The 18,530-nt window shown below is 45.3% G+C and overlaps 1 protein-coding gene across 5 annotated transcripts in view; it reads left to right on the plus strand.

Annotated features, from left to right (window-relative positions):
• The window catches only part of LOC137374291 (ankyrin repeat and SOCS box protein 9-like), a 106,789-nt gene that overhangs the window by 48,720 nt on the left and 39,539 nt on the right, over positions 1-18,530 (plus strand). For all 5 annotated transcript variants that reach the window (XM_068040101.1, XM_068040106.1, XM_068040105.1 and 2 more), the window contains exon 5: positions 5,379-5,529. In XM_068040101.1, the coding sequence (XP_067896202.1) occupies positions 5,379-5,529 (151 nt within the window). The remainder of the gene's footprint in view (positions 1-5,378; positions 5,530-18,530) is intronic.

Below are 18,530 nucleotides of genomic sequence, written 5' to 3' on the forward strand. Positions count from 1 at the left end.
CCCCTCGCTCTTCTGAACTCCAGCGAATATAATCCTAACTGATTCAATCTCTCCTCAAACGTCAGTCCCGCCATCCCAGGAATCAATCTGGTAAACCTTCGCTACACTCCCTCTGTAGCAAGAACATCCTTCCTCAGATAAGGAGACCAGAACTGCACACAATATTCCAGGTGTAGCCTCACCAAGGCCCTGTACAGAACCTTAGTTGGGCCACACTTAGAATATTGCGTGCAATTCTGGTCGCCACACTACCAGAAGGATGTGGATGCTTTGGAGAGGGTACAGAGGAGGTTTACCAGGATGTTGCCTGGTCTGGAGGGCATTAACTATGAGGAGAGGTTGGAAAAACTCGGATTGTTTTCACTGGAACGACGGAGATGGAGGGGAGACATGATAGAGGTTTACAAAGTTATGAGCGGCATGGACAAAGTGGATAGTCAGAAGCTTTTTCCCAGGGTGGAAGAGTTAGTTACTAGGAAACATAGGTTTAAGGTGCGATGGGCAAAGTTTAGAGGGGATGTGCGAGGCAAATTTTTTTACACAGAGGGTGGTGAGTGCCTGGAACTTGCTGCCGGGGGAGGTGGTGGAAGCAGATACAATAGCGACGTTTAAGAGACATCTTGACAAATACATGAATAGGAAGGGAATAGAGGGATATGGGCCCCGGAAATGCAGAAGGTGTTAGTTTTGGCAGGCATCAAGATCAGCGCAGGCTTGGAGGGCCGAATGGCCTGTTCCTGTGCTGTACTGTTCTTTGTTCTGTATAATTGCAGCAAGACATCCCTGCTTCTGTACTCTAATCCTCTTGCTATGAAGGCCAACATACCATTTGCCTTTTTTACCGCCTGTTGCACCTGCATGCTTATCTTCAGCGACTGGTGTACAAGAACACCCAGGCCTCGCTGCATAGTCCCCTCTCTCAGTTTATCGCCATTCAGATAATCTGCCTTCCTGTTTTTGCTACCAAAGTGGATAACCTCACATTTATCCACATTATACCGCATCTGCCATGTGTTAGCCCACTCACTCAACTTGTCCAAATCACCCTGAAGCCTCTCTGCATCCTCCTCACAACTCACCCGCCCACCCAGTTGTGTCATCTGCAAATTTGGAGTTATTACATTTAGTTCCCTCTTCTAAATCATTAATGTATATTGTGAATAGCTGGGGTCCTAGCACCGAACCCTGCAGTACCCCACTAGTCACTGCCTGCTATTCGGAAAAAGACCCATTTATCCCTATTCGTTGTTTCCTGTCCGCCAACCAATTTTCTATCCATCGCAATACACTACCCCCAATCCCATGTGCTTTAATTTTACACGCTAATCTCTTAAGTGGGACTTTGTCGAAAGCCTTCTAAAAGTCCAAATAAACCACATCCACTGGCTGTCCCTCATCAACTCTACTCGTTACATCCTCGAAGAATTCTAGTAGAATGTCAAGCATGATTTCCCTTTCGTAAATCCATGCTGATTCGGCCCGATTCTACCACTGTTCTCCAAGTGCTCTGCTATAAAATCTTTGACAATGGACTCTGGAATTTTCCCCACTATCGATGCCAGGCTGACTGTTCTGTAATTCCCTGTTTTCTCTCTACCTCCCTTTTTAAATAGTGGGGTTACATTAGCTACTCTCCAATCTGTAGGAACTTTTCCAGAGTCTATAGAATCTTGGAAGATGACCACCAATGCATCCATAGTTCTCGGGCCACTTTCTTAAGTACTCTGGGATGCAGACCATCAGGCCCTGGGGATTTATCGGCCTTCAATCCCATCAATTTCCCCAACACCATTTCTCTACTAATACTGATTTCTTTCAATTCCTCTCTCTCACTAAGCCCAATGTTCCCCAACATTTCTGGTATGATATTTGTGTCCTCCTTTGTGAAGACAGAACCAAAGTATGCATTTAATTGGTCAGCCATTTCTTTATTCCCCATAATAAATTCCCCTGTTTCTGACTGTGAGGGACCTACATTTGTCTTCACCAATCTTTTTCTCTTCAGATACCTATATAATCTTTTACCGTCAGTTGTTATGTTCCCCGCAAGCTTGCTCTCGTACTCTATTTTCCCCTTCTTAATCAATATCTTGGTCCTCATTTGCTGAATTCTAAACTGCTCCCAATCCTCATGTCTGTTGTTTTTCTTGGCAAATTTATATGCCTCTTCCTTGGATCTAATGCTATCTCTAATTTTCCTAGTCAGCCATGGTTTGGCTACCTTTCCCGTTTTACTTACAGGGATAAATAATTGTTGCAGTTCATCCATGCGCTCTTTGAATGTTTGCCATTGCCTATCCACTGTCATCCCTTTAAGTAACATTTCCCAAACCGTCATGCCAACTCACGCCACATACCTTCGTAGTTTCCTTTACTAAGATTCAGGACCCTTGTCTCAGAATCAACTACGTCACTCTCCATCTTGATGAATAATTCTTTCATATTATCGTCACTCGTCCCCAAGGGGTCTCGCACCACTAGATTGTCAATTATTCCTCTCTCATTACACAATACCCAGTCTAGGATGGCCTGTTCTCCAGTTGGTTCCTCAATGTATTCGTCCAGAAAACCATCCCGTATACACTGCAAGAATTCCTCCTCTACGGTATTGTGACTAATTTGATTTCCCCAATCTATGTGCAGATTAAGGTCACCCATAATTACAGATATTCCTTTATCGCATGCCATTCCCAACATCACCACTACGGTTTGTGGGTCTATAGACAACCCCCACTAACGTTTTTTGCCCCTTAGTGTTTCTCAGCTCTACCCATACGGATTCCATATCATCAGAGCTAATACCTCTCCTCACTATTGCGTTAATTTCCTCTTTAACCAACAATGCAACTCCACCACCTTTTGCTTTTTGTTTGTCCTTCCTAAATACTGAATACCCCTGGATGTTCCTTTCCCATCCCTGGTCACCTTGCAGCCATGTCTCTGTCATCCCGACTATATCATACCCGTTTACATCTATTTGTGCGATTAATTCATCCACTTTGTTGCGAATGCTCTGCTCGTTAAGGCACAAAGCCTTAAGGCTCGTCTTTTTAACATTATTTGTTCTCTTCCCACTATTTTGTTTTACTGTGGCCATTGATTTCTCTGCCTATCACTTTTCTTATTCCCCTTACTGTCTTTTATTCTTGTCTTTAATCCCCCCTCCTCTGACTCCTTCAAAAGGTTCCCATCCCCCTGCCATTTTAGTTTAAACCCTCCCCAACCACTAGCAAATACTCCCCCTAGGACATCAGTCCTAGTCCTGTCCAGGTGTAACCCATCCAATTTGTACTGGTCCCACCTCCCCCAGAACCAGTCCCAATGTCCCAGAAATCTAAAACCCTCCCCCTCACACCATCTCTTCAGCCACGTATTGATATGATATATCCTGCTATTTTACTCTGACTAGCACGTGGCACTGGTAGTAATCCTGAGATCACTACCTTTTGAGGTCCTACTTTTCAACTTATTTCCTAGCTACCTATATTCTGCTTTTAGGACCTCATCCTTTTTTTTTAATCTATGTTGTTTGAACCAATGTGTACCACGACCACTGGCTGTTCACTCTCCCCCTTCAGAATGTCCTGTAACTGCTCTGAGACATCCTTGACCCTAGCACCAGGGTGGCAACATATCATCCTGGAGTCTCTTTTGCGGCCACAGAAACACCTATCTATTCCCCTTACAATTGAATCCCCTATAACTATTGCATTCCCACACTTTTTACTCCTCCCCTGTGCAGCAGAGCCAACTGTGGTGCAACGAATTGGGCTGTTGCTACATTCCCCTGAGAGGCCATTCCCCTCAACAGTATCCAAAGCAGTATATCTGTTTTGCAGGGGAATAGCCACAAGAGATTCCTGAACTGCCTGCCTAGTCCTCTTGCTCTGCCTGTTGGTCACCCATTCCCCTCCTGCGTGTGGGGTTTGAGCCTGCGGTGTGACGACCTCTTTATACGTGCTATCCACGATACTCTCCGCCTTGTGGATGCTCCACAGTGTCCCCAGCTGCCGCTCCAGCTCCGAAACCCGGACTTCTAGGAGCTGCAGCTGGAGACACTTCCTGCACACATGCTGGTCCCGGGCACTGGAAATGTTCCCGGCTTCCAACATGGAGCACACCACAGCTTTGAGCTCTCCTGCCATGACTTAACCCTTTAAATTAAATTAAACCTTCTGGAAGATCTTAATGTCCAATAATATTAGTGACTCTAGGGCCTTTCTTCCCTGGTACCCGTTACTACAGAACTCCCTAAAATAAAAAACCACTACTTAATATATTTGAAATAAACTTTAAACTTTTCTTACCTGAGATACTTACCCAGCTATTTAGAGCTATTCCCTAACAGCAGTGACTCACCAACCAATCACCCTGCAGCTCTCCAGTGATGTCACTATTGGCTTTTTTTTCAAAACTACGGCACGCTGGAAGAGGTCCGACTGCTCTCCGCTCCGCTCTGCTCCCGGAAGGTAAGAGGGATCAAGGGATTTGAAGGTAGTGTACAAAGGTGTAGCTGAGGTAGAAGCTCAGCCACGATCTTACTGAATGGCGGAACGGGTTTGATGGGCTGAATGGCCTAATCCTGCTCCTATTTCTTATGTTCTCATGTTTCAATTTCTTTCCTGCATCTCTATTGCACAAAAAGGGAACCATGACGAAACACAGGAGACCGGGGCATTGGAAAGCCAGTTGAGACCCCAAGTCCCTGTTTCCGTTTATGACTACCCCTCTCACTGCTGGTGTCACTTAAAAGGCAGAAGCTAAAGGTTACTATTAGTGTAATGTAAAGAGAAATCAATAGCAGTATAACATTATCAGAAATCAGGACCAGTGTTCCCACTAAGCGGTGTGGGTGTGTAGCCACACATCAGCCTGCAAGGTACCATGCAGGCCTTGCACTGTGATAAATATGTGTTTGCGTGGCTGCACAAAAAATTTAAAGGGACTGCACACTAAAACAAGCAAACATGCTGTGCACAATGACGCAATTTTAAAGAGTACATTGCTCAGGTCTGTCTGATTAACCCTTTCCTCACAGTGCCATTTCTTTGAAGCAGAACAAAGGCAGTTATAATTGGATTCGTTAGCTGTGTTCTTCAAATGATAAAGGTGAAAGAACTGGGTTTATTCGGGTTCAAAACAATTTGAAATTTATGCAGTTTTCAGCAGCTCCAGCTTGGCTTAGAGTGTCCATCTGGCAGACTGATTCCTACATTTTCAGACTGAATCTACCTAGTTATGTTTTTGAAACACTTGGAGACATTTGTGTATTTGTTTTCATAAACTGAAACATAAGCATATACTGATGTCGTAACATTTATATATGGTCACACTAAAACTGATATAGTAACAAACTTCGGCATCAACCCTTCTGCTAGGTAAATACAGCTACAATTGACTGGAATACTCCGCTATACAATGCATGCTACAGTGGCAGTGAGGCCTGTGTAAACCTGCTCTTACAACATGGAGCCAAGCCCCAAGGAGAATGCGAATTGGCTTCACCCATCCATGAAGCAGCAAAGCGCGGTAAGTGATCCAAAAGCACACCCCTCAGCCTCTTGCTGTATAGGCAACTGTCTCTTGGGCTGACCAACTTGACTTGTATTTATTAAAATAAAGCTTACTATAAAATAAACTACTTAAAGAGGAATAGTGTAATTCAGTAACATTAACCTTGCGGACTGGTTTTCTGTATGAATGGAAAGCTTAGCTATAAATAATTATAAATAATTTCACAAGTGTCTGTGAAAGTGACAGGTTCCTGGAGGGAGTACAGAGGAGGCTCACCAGGATACCAAGGATGAGGAACTTCAGTTTTGTGGAGAGATACAAGAGCTGGAATAGAAGTATTCAAAATTGAGAGGTTTTGAAAAAGCAATTATGGAGTAGCTGTTTCCTCCGAGAAGTAGGTCCGTAGCCTTAGGCCGTAGATTTAAAATAATTGGCAAAAGAACTAGAGGGGAAATGAGGAGGAATTATTTCACACAGGAGTTTGATATAATTTGGAATGCACGACCTGAAAGATTCCATAGGAACTTTCAAAAGGTAATTGGACATGCATTTGAAGAGAACTAATTTGCACGGTATGAGGAAAAACCTGGCTTGTGGGACTCGAACCGCTCTTTCAAACAGCCAAAACAGGTGTCACAAGCTGAGTGGCTCCCTTCTGTGCTGTATGATTCTGGGATTCTATGAAGTTGATAGGAAGTATCAAAACTTCTAATATTTTATATATGTGGTGTTAGATGAAATATTACAGAAAAATAAGGACAAGATATAGGACTTTAAAATGGGGATCGAATTCTGTTTGCACATCTTGGTCCAGATTATTTACCAATTTTAACCTCAGTTCACCTAAAGGCTACAATTCTTGTATGCAAAGGCATGGGAGAGTCATTGGTATTGTATCATTTCCCTGTTGGTGGGAAGTCAATGCTGGTGTCAGTAATTATGGTGTGTTTATAATGTCCCACTCCCATAAACTTGAAATGATTTCTATAAACTCAGTAGTGAAATGAGACTCTCCTGGCATTTGCTGGTCATCTCATAGTGTTGAGGTTTTGAAACATTAAGTTCAAGTACCAAGATTTTAAATTTAAGTGTGGCTGACTTTGAAGAAATGAAATGTAAGCTGAATGCATCAAGCTGGATTGAGCTAGTAACAGAAAAGCAGTGGGAGAAATATTTAGTACAATATAAGACCAGTACATACCCTAAACAGCAAAAGTTTAACTTGTACAGTCAATCAGCCATGGTTAACACATGAGGTAAGAGTTCATAAAGCTAAAGGAAGTGACTTACCTAAATGCCAAGAAAAGCAATAATCCAGTGGACTGGGAGAGATATAGAAAGCAACAAAGAGAGACAAAAAATATTAAGTGCTGCACAAAGGGAATAGAAAAAACAGCTTGCAAGTTATATAAAGGTCCATAGTAAAAGCTTTTAAAAATTGATATTAAGCCTGAGAGTAGCTTTGGGAGATGTGAGCCCATTAAAGATAGATGCAGGCGATACAGTGATAGACAAGGTAATATAAAAGCAAAATACTGCGGATGCTGGAAATCTGAAATAAAAACAAGAAATGCTGGAATCACTCAGCAGGTCTGGCAGCATCTGTGGAAAGAGAAGCAGAGTTAACGTTTCGGGTCAGTGACCCTTCATCGGAAGACAATGTAATGGCAGATTTATTAAACAAGTACTTTGTATCCCTTTTCATGATAGAGGAAGAGGATCAAAAAGCAAAATAAAAATAAATCAAGGGAAAAATTTAACTAGATGCAATATTAGTACCAAAATGTTAATGGAGAAAATAGTGGGACTTAGGATAGATAAATCTCCAGAACCTGATGGTTTCCCTCCCAGGGTATTAAAAGAAGTAGGTGTGAAAATTACAGTAGCGTTAGTCGTGATCATTTAAAGCTCTCTTTATTGGGGGATTGTGCGATTAGATTAGAAATTTGCAGATGCCACTCCACTATTTAAAAGGATAGAAGAGCTAGACCAGGTAACCCTGGACCTGTTAATATAATGTCAGTTGTGGGGAAGCTACTTCAATCTGTCGTTGGGGATAGAGTGATTGGGCATTTGAACAAATATAACCTGATCAGAGAGGGAAAGACACTGGTGTTTTTAAGGGTGAGTCATTTCTGACTATAATGTAGTTGCATTTTTTGAGAAAATCACCAGTGATGTAGATAAGGAGTATCTATGAGCTTGAGTTGTGTACCTATCATAACCTCTGCATCACCAACTCGTTCTTTCACACTAAACCCTGTCACCAGGTTTCATGGAGGCACCCAAGATCACGTCGTTTGCACCAGCTAGACCTCATTGTCACAAGGCGAGCCGCCTTAAACAGTGTTCAAATCGCACGCAGCTTCCACAGTGCGGACTGCAACACTGACCACTCCCTGGTGTGCAGCAAGGTTAGACTCAGACCAAAGAAGTTGCATCATTCCAAGCAGAATTTCTCACCCACAGTTGTTACAAAAATTTCTAAATTTACTTGTAACAGCCCTTCAAAACACTCCCACAGGGGATGCTGAGACCAAGTGGGCCCACATCAGAGACGCCATCTATGAGTCAGCTTTGACCACCTACGGCAAAAGTGCGAAGAGAAATGCAGACTGGTTTCAATCTCATAATGAAGAGCTGGAACTTGTCATAGCCGCTAAGTGCATTGCACTGTTGAACTACAAGAAAGCCCCCAGCGATTTAACATCCGCAGCACTTAAAGCAGCCAGAAGCACTGCACAAAGAACAGCCAGGCGCTGCGCAAACGACTACTGGCAACACCTATGCAGTCATATTCAGCTGGCCTCAGACACCGGAACCATCAGAGGAATGTATGACGGCATGAAGAGAGCTCTTGGGCCAACCATCAAGAAGATCGCCCCCCTCAAATCTAAATCAGGGGACATAATCACTGACCAACGCAAACAAATGGACCGCTGGGTTGAGCACTACCTAGAACTGTACTCCAGGGAGAATGCTGTCACTGAGACTGCCCTCAATGCAGCCCAGTCTCTGCCAGTCATGGATGAGCTGGACAAACAGCCAACCAAATCGGAACTCAGTGATGCCATTGATTCTCTAGCCAGCGGAAAAGCCCCTGGGAAGGACAGCATTACCCCTGAAATAATCAAGAGTGCCAAGCCTGCTATACTGTCAGCACTACATGAACTGCTATGCCTGTGCTGGGACGAGGGAGCAGCACCACAGGACATGCGCAATGCCAATATCATCACCCTCTATAAAAACAAAGGTGACCACGGTGACTGCAACAACTACCGTGGAATCTCCCTGCTCAGCATAGTGGGGAAAGTCTTTGCTCGAGTCGCGCTGAACAGGCTCCAGAAGCTGGCCGAGCTCATCTACCCTGAGGCACAGTGTGGCTTCCATGCAGAGAGATCGATCGTTGACATGCTGTTCTCCCTTCGTCAGATACAGGAGAAATGCCATGAACAACAGATGCCCCTCTACATTGCTTTCATTGATCTCACCAAAGCCTTTGACCTCGTCAGCAGACGTGGTCTCTTCAGACTACTAGAAAAGATCGGATGTCCACCAAAGCTTCGAGGTATCATCACCTCATTCCATGACACTATGAAAGGCACAATTCAACATGGCTCCTCATCAGAGCCCTTTCCTATCCTGAGTGGCGTGAAACAGGGCTGTGTTCTCGCACCCGCACTTTTTGGGATTTTCTTCTCCCTGCTGCTTTCACATGCGTTCAAGACCTCTGAAGAAGGAATTTTCCTCCACACAAGATCAGGGGGCAGGTTGTTCAACCTTGCCCGTCTAAGAGCGAAGTCCAAAGTACGGAAAGTCCTCATCAGGGAACTCCTCTTTGCTGACTATGCTGCTTTAACATCTCACACTGAAGAGTGCCTGCAGAGTCTCATCGACAGGTTTGCGGCTGCCTGCAATGAATTTGGCCTAACCATCAGCCTCAAGAAAATGAACATCATGGGGCAGGACGTCAGAAATGCTCCATTCATCAATATTGGCGACCACGCTCTGGAAGTGGTTCAAGAGTTCACCTACCTAGGCTCAACTATCACCAGTAACCTGTCTCTAGATGCAGAAATCAACAAGCGCATGGGTAAGGCTTCCACTGCTATGTCCAGGCTGGCCAAGAGAGTGTGGGAAAATGGCGCACTGACACGGAACACAAATGTCCGAGTGTATCAGGCCTGTGTCCTCAGTACCTTGCTCTATGGCAGCAAGGCCTGGACAACGTATGCCAGCCAAGAGCGACGTCTCAATTCATTCCATCTTCTCTGCCTCCGGAAAATACTTGGCATCAGGTGGCAGGACCGTATCTCCAACACAGAAGTCCTCGAGGCGGCCAACATCCCCAGCTTATGCACCCTACTGAGTCAGCGGCGCTTGAGATGGCTTGGCCATGTGAGCCGCATGGAAGATGGCAGGATCCCTAAAGACACATTGTACAGCGAGCTCGCCACTGGTATCAGACCCACTGGCCGTCCACGTCTCCGCTTTAAAGACGTCTGCAAACGCGACATGAAATCCTGTGACATTGATCACAAGTCGTGGGAGTCAGTTGCCAGCGTTCGCCAGAGCTGGCAGGCAGCCATAAAGACAGGGCTAAAATGTGGCGAGTCAAAGAGACTTAGTAGTTGGCAGGAAAAAAGACAGAGGCGCAAGGGGAGAGCCAACTGTGCAACAGCCCCGACAAACAAATTTCTCTGCAGCACCTGTGGAAGAGCCTATCACTCTAGAATTGGCCTTTATAGCCACTCCAGGCGCTGCTTCACAAACCACTGATCACCTCCAGGCACGTATCCATTGTCTCTCGAGATAAGGAGGCCCAAAAGAAAAAGAAAGAAGGAGTGTTATCATCATGGACTTCCAGAAGGCATTCAAAAAGGGTCCACACAAGGAATTGTTAGCAAAAATGAGAGTACACAGAATTGGAGCTATCCTTCTGACTTGGGTTAAAAATTGGTTGGGAAGTAGGAGACAGCATAAGGGTAAAGAGGAAGTACTCTGGTAGGATGTAACGTGCGGTGTTTCCCAAGGATCTCTACTGGGGCCTCAACCTTTCACTATATATATTGATACTTGGATGAAGGAATAGAGAGCAAGAAATTGGGCTTAATAGCGCCTGTTTTCAGGTGCTACAAGATCCCTTAGAATTCCAAAATAGTGCAGTGCATGCACACTTTGACACAAAACACAGCAAACATCATCTTGGTGCAGGTATTGGTGTGTGTGCAGGGAGCGTATGCGGAGCAGACAGATCATAACGTCAGTCAGTGTACAATGCTGATTTGATGCCAGCACGGCCATTTTGTAGCTCAGCGATCCAGTTGACTCCATCTCTTAAGCTCACGGAGCTGAACACAGGTTAGGCAGCAGGAAGGACTAACCCCCACCAGCACTCTTTGAAGCAATCATCAACTGCTTACAGTTTAGTTGCTGATTGATTTCTTCTGGCTGTTGCTATAAATCTACATGTTTTTGGTGCTTTTCATAGGTGTTTGAAGTTTCAAAACTCTACAAGATAGGGTATGGCAAGTACAGAAGTACTTTTTTCTGACTTCAAGGCTTCTGCTCAAACCTGGGTGCATTAGTAGCCATTCCCTTTGGAATAAAGCATGACTTGGAGAATGAAGAGAGACCACACAGCAGGACCAGCTGCTGGGAGGGGTGTGGGGGGAGCAGACCAAATGTAATATTTCCAAATTTGCTGATGACACAAAAATGGTGGGAATGTGAGTTGTGAGGAGGATGCAAGGAGTCTTCAAGGGGACTTGGATAGGCTAAGTGAATGAGCAAGAACATGGCAGATGGAATATAATGTGAATAAGTGTGATGAAAAGCCCACCTGCCAAGCATGAGGCATATTAATTTTGTCACTTATTTTATTTAGAGATACAGCACTGAAACAGGCCCTTTGGCCCACCGAGTCTGTGCCGACCAACAACCACCCATTTATACTAACCCTACAGTAATCCCATATTCCCTACCACCTACCTACACTGGGGGCAATTTACAATGGCCAATTTACCTATCACCTGCAAGTCTTTGGCTGTGGGAGGAAACTGGAGCACCCGGCGAAAACCCACGCGGCCACAGGGAGAACTTGCAAACTCCGCACAGGCAGTACCCAGAATTGAACCCGGGTCCCTGGAGCTGTGAGGCTGCGGTGCTAACCACTGCGCCACTGTGCCGTCATATGGAACATTAATTTTAAACTCTTTACTGGCTGGAAACATATGCATTCTAAGAAACAGTTGCCTGAGAAGACAATGGAACTGCTGCCTAATTCAATTAGCCAAATGGATTTTGATCACAAGACATTGACTGTGTGAAAGCCAGCATTCCAGCCCCCTACTGAGGATATCTACTAAGATTGAAAGAATCCGCTAAACTCGCCGGGCAGGTTGTTTCAGGAAAAAAAGCTAGTCTCATGACTAGCCTGCTGGCTTAGGTTTGGTTTGAATTGTGTTCAGAGCAGTTTGAAGTCAGACTACAATTTGAACACAAAAGAGAAGACTGCATCTCCCCCTCCCTCTTTCTCATGAAAAGAGACTGCAATTGAACTTGAAGGAAGACAACCTCTCCCTGTCTCTGTCTCTCTCTCTCTCACGAAAAGAAGAATCTACAACTGGATTTCAAGAAGACAGAAAACCATCTAAACAAGTTTGAAAGTGTGTTTATGGGCCCCAACAAGACAGCAAGATTTAACTTCAACCAAAGACTTTACATCGAACTCAAAAGACAGTAAATAAACTCCAGCTATTGCTTCAAACCTTTCACCCTGATTCTTTCTCCTTTTCTGTCTCTATCTGCGTGTGTGTTTATTGCGTATGCATGCTAGTGTGAGTGCATCGCGTATTTTTAACCGAAGTAGAGTTTTAAGGTTAATAAACTTACACATTTCTTGTTTAAATATAAGAAAACCTGTCTGGTTGATTTCTTTGCCATTACAATTGGAGAGCAGTGAACAAGGATTCACTGAGGGGAAGCTAAAAACACGGTGTTTTAAAAATTAAACCCTGTTACAGTCAAACCAGGAAAAAAAAAGGCTGAGAGGGAACCCCAAGACCCCTTTCATAACAATAAGTGTCAAATTATCCACTTTGGTAGAAAAAATTAGAAAAAAGAGTATTTCTTAAATGGTGAGAGGTTGGAAGTGTTTGTGTCCTTGTTCATGAGTCACTAAAAAGTGCAGCAAGCAATTAGGAAGGCAGATGGTATGTTGGCCTTCATTGCAAGGGGATTTGCGTACAGTCGTAAAAATGTCTTGTTGCATTTGTATGGAGCCTTGGTGAGACTGTACCTAGAGTATTGTGTGCAGATTTGATCTTTTTATCTAAGAAAGGATAGAGGGAGTACTACAAAGGTTCACCAGACTAATCCCTGGGATGGCCGGATTATTTTATGAGGAGAGATTGAGGAAACTGGGCCTGTATTCTCTAGAGTTTCAAAGAATGAAATGTGATCTCATTGAAACTTACAAAATTCTCACAGGGCATGGTAGGGTGGATGTAGATAGGGTAGTCCCCTGGCTGCTGAGTCTAGAACCAAGTGACACAGTCTCAGAATAAGGGCTGGCCATTTAAGCCTGAGATGAGGAAGAATTTCTTCACTCAGAAGATGGTGAATCTTTGGAATTCTGTACCCCAGAGGGCTGTGGAAGCTCATGAATACTAATGACATCAGGGGATAGTGTGGGAAAATGTCTTTAAGGTAGATAATCAGCCATGATCTAATTAAATGGCGGAGTAGGCTCGACGGGCTGAATGGCCTACTCCTGCTCTTATGTTCCTGTATCTGAAGATTTGTTGTGGTATGCTGCACAATCTTTCCACCTTGAGGGGCCAGCTATCACACGAGAAGCAGGAGCATGAGGAGGAGGGAGAGCAATGGATGCAGCAAACCAGACATCAAAGAAGTATTTGGAGTGAGATACCAGTAACCGCAACCATCACGTCGCTGTCTTGGTCACAATGCAAAAATAAAAGCCAACACAAATTTATAAATGAAATCATGCCATATTGCTTACAAATGTAAGCTAATCAGCCTTCTCCATTCATTTACTGCCTGTCTTCTGTGTGTCCCTGCCTGTCCTAGTGTTCATATGCAATGCTACCCCAGTAGCTGCAGCATGCTTAGTGGAGGGCTGCTGACTTTTTTAAGGGGAGACTGCAGAGGGCCTTGCAGGATGCACTTGAGCAGCTCTGGCCCTCGAAGGCCTGGCTTTGGACTGTACCAACTCAGCAATGGGTGACAGCAGTCTGGGTTGGCTGGCTGACAGGCAACACAAAGGGCACTGGCGGAGTGGGGTGGTGGGAGGACAAATGCTGTCATCTGCCACTGTCCTGGGGAGGCACCTTAGCAGTCCTAACAATGTGTTAGAGGAAAAATTGCTGGGCTGCTGTGATGCCCTCAGCGCCTCTTATTAGAATTAGAACATTACAGCGCAGTACAGGCCCTTTGGCCCTCGATGTTGCGCCGACCTGTGAAACCATCTGACCGACACTATTCCATTTTCATCCATATGTCTATCCAATGACCACTTAAATGCCCTTAAAGTTGGCGAGTCTACTACTGTTGCAGGCAGGGCGTTCCACGCCCCTACTACTCTCTGAGTAAAGAAACTACCTCTAACATCTGTCCTATATCTATCACCCCTCAACTTAAAGCTATGTCCCCTCGTGTTTGCCATCACCATCCGAGGAAAAAGACTCTCACTATCCACCCTATCTAACCCTCTGATTATCTTATATGTCTCTATTAAGTCACCTCTCCTCCTCCTTCTCTCCAACGAAAACAACCTCAAGACCCTCAGCCTTTCCTCGTAAGACCTTCCCTCCATACCAGGCAACATCCTAGTAAATCTCCTCTGCACCCTTTCCAAAGCTTCCACATCCTTCCTATAATGCGGTGACCAGAACTGCATGCAGTACTCCAGGTGCGGCCTCACCAGAGTTTTGTACAGTTGCAGCATGACCTCGTGGCTCCAAAACTCGATCCCCCTACTAATAAAAGCTAACACACCATATGCCTTCTTAACAGCCCTATTAACCTGGGTAGCAACTTTCAGGGATTTATGTACCTGGACACCAAGATCTCTCTAATAAAAACAAGAAATGCTGGAATCACTCAGCAGGTCTGGCAGCATCTGTGGAAAGAGAAGCAAGAGTTAACGTTTCGGGTCAGTGATCCTTCTTCGGAACTGACAAATATTAGAAAAGTCACAGATTATAAGCAAGTAAGGTTGAGGTGGGGGTGTGGCAAGAGATAACAAAGGAGAAGGTGTAGATTGGACCAGGCCACATAGCTGACCAAACGGTCACGGAGCAAAGGCAAACAATATGTTAATGGTGTGTTGAAAGACAAAGCATTAGTACAGATTAGGTGTAAATACACTGAATATTGAACAGCAGCAAGTGCAAACCTGAAAAAAAACAGTGGGTAAGCAAACTGAACAAACTAAGATGAAATGAAATAAATGCAAAAAAAGATTGTAAAAAATGTAAAAAGGAATGTAAAAAAAAGGAAGAAAAAATAACTAAAAATGAAAGTAAAATGGGGGGTTGTCATGCTCTGAAATTATTGAACTCAATGTTCAGTCCGGCAGGCTGTAGTGCGCCTAATCGGTAGATGAGATGCTGTTCCTCGAGCTTGCGTTGATGTTCACTGGAACACTGCAGTAATCCCAGGACAGAGATGAGAGCAGGAGGAAGTGTTGAAATGGCAAGCAACCGGAAGCTCAGGGACCTGCTTGCGGACTGAGCGGAGATGTTTCGCAAAGCGGTCACCCAGTCTGCGCTTGGTCTCCCCAATGTAGAGGAGACCACACTGTGAGCAGCGAATACAGTATACTACATTGAAAGAAGTACAAGTAAATCGCTGCTTCACCTGAAAGGAGTGTTTGGGGCCTGGGATAGTGAGGAGAGAGGAGGTAAATGGGCAGATATTACACCTCCTGCGATTGCAGGGGAAGGTGCCCTGGGACGGGGACGAGGTGGTGGGGGTAATGGAGGAGTGGACCAGGGTGTCGCGGAGGGAACGATCCCTTCGGAATGCTGACAGGGGAAGGTAGCGGCATCACGCTGGAGGTGGCGAAAATGGCGGAGGATGATCCTTTGGATATGGAGGCTGGTGGGATGAAAAGTGAGGACAAGGGGAACCCTGTCACGGTTCTGGGAGGGAGGGGAAGGGGTGAGGGTAGAGGTGCGGGGATGGGTCGGACACGATTGAGGGCCCTGTCAACCACAGTGGGGGGAAATCCTCGGTTGAGGAAAAAGGTCATATCAGAAGCACCATCGTGGAAGGTAGCAACATCAGAGCAGATGCGTCGGAGACGGATAAACTGGGAGAATGGAATGGAGTCCTTACAGGAGGTAGGGTGTGAAGAAGTGTAGTCGAGGTAGCTGTGGGAGTCGGTGGGCTTATAATGGATATTGGTAGACAACCTATCCCCAGAGATGGAGACAGAGAAGTCAGGGAAGGGAAGTGTCAGAGATGGACCATGGAAAGGTGAGAGAAGGGTGGAAATTGGAAGCAAAGTTGATAAAGTTTTCTAGTTCGGGACGGGAGCAGGAAACGGCACCGATACAGTCATCAATGTACCGGAAAAAGAGTTGGGGGAGGGGGCCTGAGTCGGACTGGAACAAAGAATGCTCGACATATCCCACAAAAAGACAGGCATAACTAGGACCCATGCGGGTACCCATAGCGACACCTTTTACTTGAAGGAAGTGCGTGGAGTTGAAGGAGAAGTTGTCCAATGTGAGAACAAGTTCAGCCAGGCGGAGGAGGGTGGTGGTGGATGGGGACTGGTTGGGCCTCTGTTCCAGGAAGAAGCGGAGAGCCCTCAAACCATCCTGGTGGGGGATGGAGGTGTAGAGCGATTGGACGTTCATAGTGAAGAGGAGGCGGTTGGGACCAGGAAACTGGAAATTGTCAAAATGACGTAGGGCGTCAGAAGAGTCACGGATGTAGGTGGGAAGAGACTGGACCAGCGGAGAAAAGATAGAGTCTAGATAGGAAGAAATAAGTTCAGTGGGGCAGGAGCAGGCTGACACAATGGGTCTGCCAGACAACCAAGATCTCTCTGTTCATCTACACTACCAAGAATCTTCCCATTAGCCCAGTACTCTGCATTCCTGTTACTCCTTCCAAAGTGAATCACCTCACACTTTTCCGCATTAAACTCCATTTGCCATCACTCAGCCCAGCTCTGCAGCCTATCTATGTCCCTGTGTACCCTACAACATCCTTCGGCACTATCCACAACTCCACCGACCTTCGTGTCATCCGCAAATTTACTAACCCACCCTTCTACACCCTCTTCCAGGTCATTTATAAAAATGACAAACAGCAGTGGCCCCAAAACAGATCCTTGCGGTACACCACTAGTAACTAAACTCCAGGATGAACATTTGCCATCAACCACCACCCTCTGTCTTCTTTCAGCTAGCCAATTTCTGATCCAAAGCTCTAAATCACCTTCAACCCCATACTTCCGTATTTTCTGCAATAGCCTACCATGGGGAACCTTATCAAACGCCTTACTGAAATCCATATACACCACATCCACTGCTTTGCCCTCATCCACCTGTTTGGTCACCTTCTCGAAAAACTCAATAAGGTTTGTGAGGCACGACCTACCCTTCACAAAACCGTGCTGACTATCGCTAATGAACTTATTGTTTTCAAGATGATTATAAATCCTGTCTCTTATAACCTTTTCCAACATTTTACCCACAACCGAAGTAAGGCTTACAGGTCTATAATTACCAGGGCTGTCTCCACTCCCCTTCTTGAACAAGGGGACAACATTTGCTATCCTCCAGTCTTCCGGCACTATTCCTGTCGACAATGACGACATAAAGATCAAGGACAAAGGCTCTGCAATCTCCTCCCTGGCTTCCCAGAGAATCCTAGGATAAATCCCATCTGGCCCAGGGGACTTATCTATTTTCACACTTTCCAAAATTGCTAACACCTCCTCCTTGTGAACCTCAATCCCATCCAGCCTAGTAGTCTGAATCTCAGTATTCTCCTCGACAACATTTTCTTCCTCTACTGTAAATACTGACGAAAAATATTCATTTAACGCTTCCCCTATCTCCTCTGATTCCACACACAACTTCCCACTACTATCCTTGATTGGCCCTAATCTAACTCTAGTCATTCTTTTATTCCTGATATACCTATAGAAAGCCTTAGGGTTTTCCTTGATCCTATCCGCCAATGACTTCTCGTGTCCTCTCCTTGCTCTTCTTAGCTCTCCCTTTAGATCCTTCCTGGCTAGCTTGTAACTCTCAAGCGCCCTAACTGAGCCTTCACGTCTCATCTTAACATAAGCCGCCTTCTTCCTCTTGACAAGCGCTTCAACTTCTTTAGTAAACCACGGCTCCCTCGCTCGACAACTTCCTCCCCTGCCTGACAGGTACATACTTATCAAGGACACGCAATAGCTGCTCCTTGATAAGCTCCACATTTCGATTGTGCCCATCCCCTGCAGTTTCCTTCCCCATCCTACGCATCCTAAATCTTGCCTAATCGCATCATAATTTCCTTTCCCCCAGCTATAATTCTTGCCCTGCGGTATATACCTGTCCCTGCCCATCGCTAAGGTAAACCTAACCGAATTGTGATCACTATCACCAAAGTGCTCACCTACATCTAAATCTAACACCTGGCCGGGTTCATTACCCAGTACCAAATCCAATGTGGCATCGCCCCTGGTTGGCCTGTCTACATACTGTGTCAGAAAACCCTCCCGCACACACTGGACAAAAACTGAACACTGGTATTGGCAGCAATGATGACAGCAGTCTCAGCTTGCTTGGTAGCAAGTTGAGCTTGCATGAATCGAATCAGAGCTATCAGTGCAGCACCCAGACATTTGGTGCCTTCTGCCTGTGCTGCAATGGAAGTTAAGACATGGGCCAAGAGATGCTGCTTCATGGTTGGATCCACAAGTGTGCAAATGGAGTTAGTCCTGTGTCAAGTTGGTGCTAGACTCCACGCTCCTTGAC

Source organism: Heterodontus francisci, chromosome 10, assembly GCF_036365525.1.
Source record: "Heterodontus francisci isolate sHetFra1 chromosome 10, sHetFra1.hap1, whole genome shotgun sequence".
NCBI lineage: Eukaryota > Metazoa > Chordata > Chondrichthyes > Heterodontiformes > Heterodontidae > Heterodontus > Heterodontus francisci.